Source organism: Scomber japonicus, chromosome 6, assembly GCF_027409825.1.
Source record: "Scomber japonicus isolate fScoJap1 chromosome 6, fScoJap1.pri, whole genome shotgun sequence".
Taxonomy (NCBI): domain Eukaryota; kingdom Metazoa; phylum Chordata; class Actinopteri; order Scombriformes; family Scombridae; genus Scomber; species Scomber japonicus.
The window spans coordinates 31,764,435-31,777,713 of NC_070583.1; the positions used below are offsets into that span (position 1 = coordinate 31,764,435).

The 13,279-nt window shown below is 40.2% G+C and overlaps 1 protein-coding gene across 1 annotated transcript in view; it reads right to left on the bottom strand.

Annotated features, from left to right (window-relative positions):
* Positions 1–13,279, bottom strand: part of LOC128360904 (cytoplasmic dynein 2 heavy chain 1) — a 155,150-nt gene that overhangs the window by 114,552 nt on the left and 27,319 nt on the right. Inside the window, exons 39-51 of the mRNA XM_053321458.1 lie at positions 13,122–13,237; positions 10,798–10,997; positions 10,471–10,602; positions 10,225–10,357; positions 9,824–10,031; positions 9,581–9,710; positions 9,165–9,320; positions 7,934–8,193; positions 6,766–7,012; positions 6,002–6,153; positions 5,645–5,789; positions 4,398–4,500; positions 2,249–2,413 (exon numbers count right to left, since the gene is read on the bottom strand). Of these exons, the coding sequence (XP_053177433.1) occupies positions 2,249–2,413; positions 4,398–4,500; positions 5,645–5,789; positions 6,002–6,153; positions 6,766–7,012; positions 7,934–8,193; positions 9,165–9,320; positions 9,581–9,710; positions 9,824–10,031; positions 10,225–10,357; positions 10,471–10,602; positions 10,798–10,997; positions 13,122–13,237 (2,147 nt within the window). The remainder of the gene's footprint in view (positions 1–2,248; positions 2,414–4,397; positions 4,501–5,644; positions 5,790–6,001; positions 6,154–6,765; positions 7,013–7,933; positions 8,194–9,164; positions 9,321–9,580; positions 9,711–9,823; positions 10,032–10,224; positions 10,358–10,470; positions 10,603–10,797; positions 10,998–13,121; positions 13,238–13,279) is intronic.

Sequence of the window (13,279 nt, forward strand, 5' to 3'; positions counted from 1 at the left end):
ACAGACTGTTAGTAACGCTCCCTGCAGAGGGAGTTATGAACTAGATGACCCAGTACTAGTGACGTGCATGTGAGATGGAGATAGAAATGTGAGTTCGTACATGCATAACATTCTCAGATTGTGTCTTCATATTCAAACTTTGGCATTTTGATGTGTTTTCAAATCCCAAAACTAATAACCCAAGGGTCCAAAGCGCATGTAAACTATGAGTCGAGTAAACTTTAGGTTCTTTTTAGTTCCAGAAACAGAGATCACTTTAACTCTGGGTCGGTTACTGTGGTACCAGCTGGCAGGTTTTTCATCAGTAAACCTCTTCAACCCTTCTGGTGAGTCTGAAGGAGCTGTTGGATACATTGATTCATTTCCTTACTGATCCAGTCAATTAAACGCACATATCGAAGCACTTTTTTTTTTTTATACAACCATGACCCTGTGAACAATGTTAAGATAACTGTCACCTTTTCAACACAACAAAGCTTTACACACATAAGACACTGATCAATGGGATGAATATTGACAACTAAGCATGATTGTTGTGCAGCTGATAAACTGGACTAAATGTGGTTTAAAGGCTGCATATATTATTAACAATGTTTAAATTTACAATATGTGATAGAGTTATATTAAAATAGCTATCTAAACATTATACTCAATTATGGACTCAGACTATGAGATTAAAATCTTATCATCTCTAAGTGAAATGTCTTACTTGTTTGATCTATATATTTGTATTCCTGCTACCTGTGTTGTGTCTGCATCAGATTACAACTGAATAAATATCTGTTTTAGATGTAATCCATAATACACAGTTGCTCTGTCTTTATTTACCAGTTGAAATAGTAAATGGTAGATATTGGAGATCCATAGATGATGGCTTTTTTTTTCTTTAATTCACCATGCATGTGGGTTTAGATTTGGAGTTCATTATACCTTCTTTCTTTTCTGGAACAGGCCCAGATAGTGTTGATAAGCAACCAGATGTTTTGCATATGAGCTGCATCTTTGACTGAATAAATATCTGTTTTAGATGTAATCCATAATACACAGTTGCTCTGACTTTATTTAAATAGTAAATGGTAATATTGGAGCTCCATAGATGATGCCTTTTTTTTTCTTTAATTCACCATGCATGTGCTTTACTCCGTTTTCCATATCAAGGTTAGTAGAGTTCATTATACCTGATTTCTGGAACAGGCCCAGATAGTGTTTATAAGCAAGCAGATGTTTTGCATCTTTGACCACAGTTTGGAGGAAGTTACAAAGTCCCACCCTTTAACTGATGTGCTGTCATTGCTTAGATATAAATGCATACTGCTTGTGTTTATATTCAGCAGCCAATGTATAAAGCTGAGTGGAGAGGCATCTGCAGGTCACAGGGATGTTCAAGAAAAAAAGCTATCACACTTACGAGGCACTGCTTTGTGTCTGCTATCATTGGCAGATGCCACATTCTGGGATATTCCAGTTTTTAACTTAGTCCCTGTGTGCCGGTGTTATATACGCTCCTCCAATAATGTTTTGTTTCAACTTTTGGTGGGCTGTTTTTTTAGTATGATACTGCCTATCTCTTTACTCCAGCTGCCAGCACTGAATGTCTTTGTTTAGCACTTTCAAGGACGGTTATAGATATATTATTGTATTTACGAGGCTGCCAGGACCTGCTCTTGATCGTTACACCTCTTTATAGTTAAGCCAGCTTTCTTTCTATGTTTTCTGAAAAGTGGCTGCCAATATTAGTTTGTTTGCACATGGCTACGGCTTGCTCTTGCCAGAATTTTCCTGGCATTTTCTAGGAAGTATTTCTAGTGCTGCTATACAGATCATTAACTAGTATTGTTCATATAGTTATGTAATGACAGCAGGATCTGTCCTCTTTTACTGTCATTCATCTTAGAGTCTTTTGGGGCGCCCCTGTATAGTGTTGTAGACTACATTAATCATTCCGCTGTGACTCTTGATCCGTGTATGACTTATTTATCTCTCACTGAAGGCAGACAAATATAGCACTGGAGTTGTCATGCACCTTACCTCTTCAACATGCAATCAAATATTGCTCTCGTTCAGTAATGAGAGGCAATGTGAAAATGTTGACAGAATTGTATCAAGCAGTCAATCTGTTATGAAATCTTTGCTGCTTTGTGTCACAGCTTATGATTCCTTCTCAGCCTGAAAATGTGTGTGTTGTAAATAATGCATTGTATCATTAAATGAAGATGTATGTCAGTGTGAGAGTAAAGCTGTCTCATACCAGTCATGTTGTCAAGAGCATCAGAAGTCCAGTCCCCTCGTATGATGGAGGAGAGGATGTTATCAAAGGTGTGAAGGTCTTTGGAGGAAACGAGCCGGTCTCTGAACAGCCTCCTGGCCTCATATGCTACCACCTCCAACACGCTGTCTGTCACATTAGATTGTGCTACACAAATAAAACAAGATACACACGCACACTTGGATTCAATTCAGTGAAATATTACTTGACATACACGTACTTATATATGCAAATGAGATTACATTTCATAGATTTGGTTTTACAGTTTGTGTCTGATCAGCATATTTAACCCAAAGACTAACTTGAAACTGAGGCGGTTACTTGACAAATTCATTTATAAAAGGACATTTAAAAAAAATCAGTACTTTTGTAGTCCGTCCATATTTGTTTAACTTTTAAAAAAGGACAGAGACAGACACAGACACAGACACAGGGACAGGATTAACACTCAAACTGAGTCAAAGGGCTCTTTTTCGGTGGGATCAGGAATGACATGAGCACCTCCCCAAGGCAAGACTAAATTTGCTACTTTCCCCCAAGAATTAGCAAAGTGCTGCCGGCTAAAAAGATAGCGCTAGACAGAAAAGTCAGAATCTTGGTTTCATAGGCCAGTGGCTTTAACAGTGTCTGTCACATTATATTGAAAGAGCTGAAGAAGAAAGTCAAACAGAGACACAGCTCACACTGCAGGGCTGTCCTGGCATATTCAATTTTAAAGGCCACAAAGGAAAAGTAAACACTCCAAATTGTCAAGTCCTCATGCTAAACATTATCCCAGCCAATGGCTTTCAAACGATTTTGCCGTCCAAAATCAATGTCGGTGGTGACTTGCTTATTCCTTTACTTAGCTGTTTGACCTTCACTGTGCAGAATGATGTATGTGCACGGTTTAAGGCTAGAAAAGCTGTGTTCATGTTCATCTGCTGAAGGAGGAAAGTTTTTCTTACCTCACCTTAAATCTCAGTTTAATATGCTGAAGTATGACATCACAACTTGGTGGAAAGCCTATTCTAGTCCAGTATGAAGCTTACATGAGTGCGATGTGGAAACTTTTACACACATTTTATATCCTGCCATTAAACCTTTGAAATTACCAATATTTGCATATTCATAGATTCTGAATTTTTAATGGGGCACATGTCATTGAAAATGTTTAAAGTAATCCCATTTTTTTGCAGCTAAACCATATCAGGCACAAATTATTATTCCAAGCAGATTGTTACATATATATTTAAATATACTTGGAGGGGATTTTATAACAAGTGTTTTAAATTACATTTCTAATACTAGAGTTATTTAATCTGCTCTAGCTATGTAAATACATTAATTACAAAACACATACACACTTAAACTCACCACATGTACACATATGTCACACACAGTCATGAGATAAAGAGGAAGAGAGGATGTGTTTACATACCAAAAAAGAAGGTAAGCAGCAAGGAGGAGAAGAGGAAGGAAGAAGTAAGAGTAAGTTAAAAAATGATGAGCACAGAAAAAGAGAAGTTTGTCCGCTGACATGTTTAATTAAAATAAATGATTGGACTCACTATCACAGCAGGAACACATTGCAGAAGGAGAGAAAGAGTGACAAAGGGAGAGATGAAAGGACAGCAAAGGGAGAGGATGATGAAAGAAGGGGAGACAGACGAGTGACAGAGAGGAAGTCAGGGAAAAGAGAAGAGAAGCGAGAGAGAGGGAGAGAGAGATTGAGTGAAGAAAATGGTGAGGAGTTGAAAACAGCAGCTCTGAGCAAAAAGAATACTGACAAGAAACTAAGTCATCTGGTGCTGTCTTTTTGATTCTGGCATCAAAACTGACAGAGTTATTAATGCTTTATGTTCCTCGGCGGCAAAATTATTCTACGTGAGAACTCTAAGGAATTAGTAGAAAACCAGCGGGTCATTAAATTCAACTTTCTGTTTTTGTTTGCATAAAGCAGTGCCTCTGAAAATGTGGGTCATAGCCTCGTGTGGGCCATGGGTCTGATTCATGATGCTTCCCACATTACAAAAAAAGTTATATCTTTATTTTATTATTCACATTCCTCTTGTATTTGTTTAGTGGTGGTTTAGTGGGTGCATTATTGCATCAATCTCAAACATGTACATTTGCCTGCGTGTTCAGTTACCTGCAGTGAGGTCATATCGCAGCAGGCTGAGGACCCATTCTGTGAGGACACATGGGGTAAAAAGGTAGTGGCTGTGGTCATCTACTGTGAACTTGGTTTTCACCTGAGAAGAAATAAACACATGGAGTTAGATGATTATGTACATACCTATAGGACAGGGGTGTCAAACATGCGGCCCGTGGGCCAGAACCGGCCCGACAAGGGGTCCAAAACCGGCCCACTTTCCTTCCTGTCTTTTTTTCCTCCCTTCCTTACTCCATTTTTCCTTCTTTCCTTCCTTTGTTCCTTCTTTCCTTCCATCTTTCCTTCCTGTCTACTTTTCCTTCCTTTCTCCCTTCTTTCTGTCCTTCCTTCCTCCTTTGCTTTCATTTTTCCTTCTTTCCTTCCTTCTTTCCTTCCTTCCTCGTTCCTTCCGTCCTTCCTTCCTTCCTGTCTTATTTTCCTTCCTTCCTTTTTTTCTTCCTCCCACCCTTTCTCACTTCCTTTCTTCCTTCTGTCCTTCCTTCCTCCCTGTGTTTCTTTTTTCTTTCCTTCCTTCCTTCCTTCCTCCCTGTCTTTCCTTTTTCCTTCCTTCCTTCCTTCCTTCCTTCCTTCCTCCTTTCTTTCATCTTTTTAATGATCCGGCTCACATGAGATCAAATTGGACTGTATGTGGCCCTTGAATGAAAATGAGTTTGACACCTCTGCTATAGGATAAAAAATAATTGGCATTCATGAATTGTAATTTAAAAAATAATTTCACCTCATCAGCATAAATGGTATCAAACTAGACAAAAATAATCCACCTATTAAAGAACATGTTGTACAGCGTTCATAGTTGTGGCCAAATGTGTCTCAATGTACTGATAACCTGTGTTTGTACATGTGATACAAAATATAAAAACAATTCACATGCAGCATTCAACTCTGGTTTTTCACAACACATTACATGAGTGATCAAGAGTATCCAGTTATTACTTGAAAATGTCACATAATTAATCTTTCTGACATTAATTAGCCGTAATACAAAGTAAGATGCTGAAACTATTTTCATTTCAACACTGCTAGACACTCAACCAAAAGAAAGACTTAAAAAGGACTTGTCAGCAGTCAGCAAATATTTTCCTTCACTGAAGAACAACCATGGACCCAGTGTTGAATCACTTAAATTCAAGTTGGAGTCTTCAATTACATGTTTATGTTTCCAATAACTACGCTGCTACGCATTCAGATATGAATATAAATGAACACCCTGTCAGATTCAATACCTGTTCATAGAGCTGCACCAGAGAACCAGCCAGCTGGTGTGTTTTCCTCGTGCTGGCCCATGCTGCCTGGCTGCCTAGACTATGCTGGAGAACTGGCTGCAGGTATGCTGAGTAGATAGTCTGCAGCTGCTCCCTGTCTGGATAGCTAAAGGCAGAGGCAAAGAAGCAGAGAAACAGACGGATACAGGGGTGAAAAAAGAGAGAGAGGATTAGAGTGGCAGTCAGAGGAAGACCAACAGTGATATAATGAAACACAGGGAGAGGTGAGAGGTGATGTTGGGAAACAGAATTAAGGGAGCATGTATAAAAACATATGTGGAGCTACAGTCTGTTTGGTTATAAGCAGTTTAAACTTACTCTATGGTGCAGATGCGAACTATAGATGAGAAGCGGGAGGTGAGTGAATGGCTCCCGACAGCACTTCCTGTTGACATGGAGGCCACCACCTGGATGTTCTCAAGACTCACCCACTCCAGATTTTCATCATAGAATCCTTTATATGTCAACACCTAGAGGAGGGTAAGAGAGCAAGAGAGACAGAATTGGGAAGGAAGAAGAAATATGATAACACAATTTCAATACAGACCTAATTAATTTGCTGTTAAATGAGATCTTAGCTTTCTTAACAATACCACCCCCCCCCCCCCCCCCCCCCCCCCCCCCAACAGTCAAACCCCTCCCCAGTCATCACCACCAACACTGATCCCTTTCTGGTTAACATGTACCATTGTGCTCCTTCATGTACAGCTATTACAGCTATGATAACTGCATCAATATAGCCAAAACATCAAATAATTATTAAAACATTAATAAATAAATACAAATTAAATAAATAAGTAGAAAATAGACACAGAAAATGACTCCAGACAAGATCAGTAGGACAATTAAATAAAGTAAATACTAAGGCAGGAGGTAATTCGTTAGCAAATAATAAAATAATAAATAAATAAAGAGCAATAATAGCAAAAGAAACAAAAAACAAAGCAAATTAAAAAAAGCACTGTCTGTATTTATCCACAATGTCTGAAAACTTGCATCTTAGCTTTCTTATGTATTATTAGGTTAATTGTGCCCATTTCTGTTTTCAATAGTCTGACTTTTTGTTTACGTATCCTTTCTACCTGTTGCAAGAAGGCAGTGAGGTTGCTGGTCCCCCATTTGTCAGGTTTGGGAAGGTTGATGTCTTTTAGGTAGAGGACCAGGTTCTCACAGTCCTTGGGTCTGAAGACTCGGCCAGTGTTAGAGCTGAGCAACAGGCAGGTCTGGCTGAGCTTCTGGAGGACATGGCGAGATGAAGTCTGGGCACTGCAGTGAACCACGGCGACTTGTGTGGAGCGCAGCCGAGAGAAGGCGTAACTCAGGAGCATGCTAGGTGGAAAACAAAACAAAATTTTTTTTTAACACTTTGTTGGAGGTGATGGTGAGAAAGGATCTCACAGGTCTAATACCTTTAACTATTCTTTTAACCCTAAATGCTGCAACTGCAAGGCTCAGTTTCACACATGTTTAGGATGGTGTGAGGACAGCAAGAAAGGATGAGGAAGGAATAGGAAAGGAAGGAATATATGTGCAATCGTGCTGTATTTAACAAGAGGGCCTCTTGGGATTTAGAGAGCAATGTTTATCAGAACAGACCCAAAGGCAAAGGGAGACATTTTGTCAGGGCGCAAACGGAAAGAAAATAATTGGAAAGTAAATGGTGTGCTTGCAAGTGCGTGTATGTTCATTCTTGTATATATGCCTCTGTAAAGTAATGAGATGTTCTTTTATCAGAAGAATACGCTGACAAACCCAGTGCCTCATTGGCACAGTGACCTTTCAGACGAATTGAGGCAAGACAAGAGAACAAGAGAAAGAGTAAGTGAATGAAAGTCAACTGGAGTGTAAAAGGCAAACTGAGTGACCCTCGGTTCTTCAATTCCACTGGGATGAAAAGTAAATTACATTTGTGGCAGCTACTCTCTGTGTACACATACAAAAGCCTGAGCACATACAACACACACACACACAGATGCACACAGATGTGATCTTCATTGTGACTTGTCTGTGCCTTTACATTAAAGGTCAAGTCTTGCATGAAAGAAATGTTGATATCAGTGTTGATTGTGAGTCATTTTGAGTGACTCTGCACACAATCCATAATGCAAATTCTTCCACCATCCATGACGTAACTGTTTTTCTACAGCAGTATGCACACTGTGTCTCCACATGCATAATATTGTAAGTGTGTGCCTCCTCTGTTTATGATAATGCAAATGTCCATAATGTATTTCGAAGTGTGTTAATTACCCCTTCCCGCAGCCCTCTGGTCCTACCACCATGAAGGGCTGCCTGTGCTGAGTGGTGAGCCATGGCGAGAAGCAGTGCAGACCCCTCTGCATGTCTGGAGTCTCAATAACAGGTAGTGTGTTTGCATGAGAGAGTTGCTCCAGTGTGAGACTGTCAGGACGTTGAAATGTATAAGCTGCCAGATGACCGCTGTCAGGGTTGTAGTAGGTATCTAGTGGTTTTTTGCTGTCTGGTGGGGTTTCCCTGGCCCAGCTCAGCAACTATAGAAACACACAGAGGTACAAACACATATTAAGACCAGGGCTGGTATGTGATATTATAGGAAGTTCTCCATTTTTTTTAATCAGTTACAGTTGAGAGGTCTTACTGCAATACAAAATCCTTTCAGCCAGAGACACAAATAACATTCAAATAGTAAATCTAAATAACAAATGCCTGTAAACACACCAAAACACAGAAATATGTATGAGAAAAATTTCTGGCAAGCTATAAGAGTTGGTTATATGCAGTAACTATTTGTTTCGGTCATTAATAATGTAATTGAAAACAATGTAAGGCAAGACAAGGCAGTTTTATTTATATAGCATATTTCATACACAATGGCAACTCAATGTGCTTTACATAAAACAATGTAGTGCTTAATATCCTTTATAATATGCTGTAAGAGCCCATTTATGCTCAACGTCCGTTTCAAACGATGTTACCGTCACTGCTCACATACTTCCATGCGTCCTTTACGTTGCCATGGATACACCAATACATCCACCAGGGGACAGCACTGAGTCAAAAGTTTACGACAACAACAAACTCAAAAACAAACATGGCGACTGTGGAGGAGATATTGATAATGTTCCTCTTGCATAAAAGACAAAAACGATATGTTTAAAGTTTCTAACCAACTCGCAAAACCTTTCCTCAAAAAGTTCCTCCAGTGTTATTTCTTCTTCGTGTCTCACTAGAGCTCCGTATCGAGTAGTGACAGCAACACTGCCCCCCCCCCCATGGTTTCCAGTGGTACTGCTCCGTTTTGGTCCGTATCCGTAAGCTTTATGGAAACGTGCAGAAATACGGACGAAATGAACGCAGAGCACGGACAGAAGGCTCCGTCTGTATCCGGATCCGTATTTAACGTTGAGCATAAATGGGCCTTAAGAGCAAAATCCACTCAGCAGTCATCTACTTGAAGATACAGTCACCCTTTGCCCATTAAAAAAAATGCAGATGTCCTTACCTCCTTGGCAAACTCCTGTCTTGTTTTAAGGTTGAGGTTCCCTCCTAAACCTCTAAGAAGGCTGACAATAAATTGACCTCTCTCTGTCACAGCGTTGAGGTGAGACAAACCATTGAACACTGTACCCACCAGACTTGTCTCCACCACAAAGTCATTCTGATGACAGGAGAGAAAAAGATTCAGTTTAGTGAGTGTTATCTAACTGAACTGGATATATATTTTATTCACTTAAATGGCCAGGTGTTAACATGCACAGAAAAACTTGCTACATGTTGTTTCGTTTATGCAACAGCATGTCAGTGCCGTTTACACATCCAGGCTACAGACTGTGTTCAAAGGCTTTTTAAAATTCAGCACCTGGAACAGTTTGACAAACTTTGAGGCAGTACAGAGAAGGAGGATCAGGCAAAATGTACCTGTTTGATGACCCAGTTCAGGCCTTGGTGGAAGTAGTCTCCTAGCCAGTTTTCTAAGTTACTTCGACACTCCTCTGGCTGACAGCTCAACCATGACTTGATCAATGCACCCACATCAATGTCCTCATCGCTAAAGACCGTTGGGGAAAAAATTAGAAAACAGTGAGACAAGCTAGTAGAGAAAATAGATTACACCACTAAAAAAAAAAAATACTAACAACTTTCAAATATAGGCGGTCTTACCTGAGAAAGATCATGCCCATGCGAGATATGGTGGCTGGTGAGGCACAGCTAAGATCATGAGTCTCAAACAGGAAGTTAACATTGGGTCCGAACTGGATGCGTTCGCCACTAGGCATGGTTAACAGCCGATTATCATCGAGCACAGAGTTCAGACTTTCAATCCACTCTGGGTCAATGTCGCCATCGCACACAATCCAGGAGCTCACCTCTAGAAAACAAAACCATACATATATACACACATTACCCTTAATGCATAAATACAGAGCTCAATCTTGGACATTTTTGATAATACTGTGGACCAGACTTCATCCCAGCTGTCAAACATCTGGCTAAGTAAGACCACAAGTGAACTATTTGCACTCATTAGCAACTATGCAACTGACATCTAGTCTCTTTCTTACCCTGCGGTTCTCGAACCACATGCCTGGCACTGTGTGTGAGGACGCCATCAGCCCATTCTCTGGTGTCCATGTCTATATGTCCCAGAAGCTGTTGTCTGGGCATAGCTTTGGGATTCATGGTGTACTGCTTCACCTACAAAAAACACATAATCAGCATAAAGTCATGAGCAAAGTTAGGTGAAAAAGGTGCTAAGTAAGTATCTGTGATTTACAGGGGTAGAAAATATAGGTGTATCCTTTACTTACTACTTTGCCTGTCTTGTTGAGAGCAGCCCTAAGCATCCTCCAGAGTGTTGACTTCCCTGCTCCACTCGGTCCAACGATCACTACACCCATCCGCTGTCTCAGCTGTTCATTCAGCTCCAATGCCTTTTTCAGCTACACACAGATGGAAAAAAAACAGCCATCTATCTAACAAGCCATCCAACTGTCCATATTTTGTCTCAGTACTAATATTAAAGATGTTTTGCAGATATATAGAATGATCCAAAATACTATTTGAAAACCAGCTCACATTTAACACTAGCTCACTAATATGTGTATACTTATAATTACATGTATTCATAAACTCACCTGGCTGGATATAAGCTCAAGTCGTGCCTCTTTATAGACTTGTTCCAGTGCTTGCATTAGGATCTGGTCCTCCACATCAGTGAAATTCACCCCAGAGAAGACATCTCGGACCAAAGCATCAAACCGGGAGCTATCAGCAAACGTCAGCTTGGACATGGTGTTAAGTCTCAACGCCTGCACCACCAGACTGCTCTCCTGAACTGCATAAAAATGAAAGTTATCTATTTAATTCCCGTTTCAATTCCAAATACAGTATATAAAGTTTGAAATAGCTTTGCAGGAAGAGAAGCGAAGAAATAATGCAGGCTTGATGGTGTACAACACAAAAAAAACAAGGTCATGAAAGTTAACTTGTCAAGGCCTCATCACCTTTGTTTTTGCATATGCACCTTGTTATAAAAGTGCTAATTACCAAAGCTTGTCATGATTTAAGAGTTTGTCAATACTTTTGTTCTCTTCTCCAAAGATGCTGGCCTTCCCTGTGGGCACAAATGTGATGTTTTTTCACAGCAGAGAGGAACACTTGGCCAGACTACACACAGAGCCGACCACAAGAAAACCTTGGGGACTCATCGACAGACAGGAGGTGCATGCGGTGTGTGTGTGTGTGTGTGTGTGTGTGTGTGTTGGACAGATAAGGGGTGGGTGGTGGAACAGACGAATTTGAAAAAAGAGTGAGAAGGATGGATTCAAAAAAAAAAAAAAAATCAGTGAGGAAAATCAAGAGGAAGATTAGGGGATGGGATGAGTATTTCAGAGTAGAGACATGAAGGGGAGATGGGGGTGAGGAACAGAGAGCAATGAGTGAGAACGTGTCGGGCAACAGAGGCATTGACAACCACGTATCAGCAGAGAGAGCTAACGAGAGATCGGAAGGAGTGGGGGGGTTGGGAAAGAGGTACTGATGAAGTAAATAACAGAGCTCTGGCAAAGTGTTTACGAAGGAAAGGATGGAGAAGGACAAAAGTACAGACAAAAGTGCAAAAGCCCAAGAGGGAAAAAAAGTTTTTAAGGGGAGTGTTTGGTCTAAATGTTAATTGATTGTGTGTCTGTATTAGAGGACTAAGAGGACGAGGACACAGCAGGTGTATAAGTGCAGGTCAATAGAGCCTTTTCATGTTGAAGTACACTCATTCATAGTGCTTATCAAACCCAATTTAAGAGATACGCACAGAGAGGCACACAACTATGGTAAATGTCTGCATTTATATTGTGCTTTTATCCAATTTGCCTCTCATTCACACAGGGTCACTCACTCACTAGTGGCAAGTTAGTTCCAACACGAAGGTCTGGCTATTGAAAGCAATTTGGGATTCAGTGTCTTGCCCAAGGACACTGTGAAATATGGTAACAAGGAGCTGAGGATCGAACTGTCAGCCCTGTGATTACTGTAGTATGACCCTGTTGGGTACAGAATAAGCATCTTCAACCCAGCTGAATTTCCACCATTGTCTAATTTCAGCAGTACAGCAGTTTCAGGAGTCAGGACACTCATTTTAAAAGATACTTGGACCACATTTTCAGGCAATTGACCTTTTGTGAATAAAATAGTGCAGCTTCATATTCAAACTACAGTACACTGCAGATATTGTATAATGTTCTGCCTTCGTGTTTTATTCACTGGCTGATACAATGCTGAGTTGTTGAGCAGGCTGTCTGTCACAAGCTACAGGAATCAGGCAATTATAACAATTGCATAACTTTTAAGCCATAATTGATTTAAATAATTTGGTTTCTGAACCACTGAGCCAAATATTCAAAGATGTGCTTGATGGGTGACTTTTGAAGAAATCACAAAAAGCTTTCTGGAGGTATATTTTAAGTAGACTGTTTTTTTTTTTTTTTGTAGTCCACAACCAATTATTTCACTGGTCAGCACAACATCAACTTCAAACAGGGAGAAGTCAACAGGGAAATCACACAGTGTTTTATTTGTCTTGAATGAAAGCCTTCCTCTTTTCATCCCTTGATGGCATTTGATTGTAACAACCTAACATTTTGCACAGCTTTTCAATCAATAAATCAAGTTGCGTCAAATGTATTGCTCTGCTACCATTAAATCCTGTCACATCTGTCAAATATGTCTCTGGATGTTTGCGGGAACACACAGTATATGTAATTTTGTGCAGATGAGTTTCTCTAATACACCACGTTTTGGTACTGTGTGCTTTTAACAGCAATGAATGTGACTTAAAAAGGCATGACCAAAGATGTCCCCGCTTTCTCTTCCCTTTCCTGTCACACTCCACTATTGAAAAAGCAGAAATGCTTCACAGATATATTTTGTACCTTCAAATAAAATCATAGCCAAAAGGGAGTCTTACTCTTGTCCTTGTCATGGCTCCTCCTCTGCTGCTGCAGGAGACTGCCACAGGCCTTCAGCACTGTCTTCAGAGCACGCAAACCCCAGTCGTAGTGCTGCTGTGGAGTCAACAGCTCCCTGGACACACAAATAAAGACACATACTTACATAGTCCCAAAT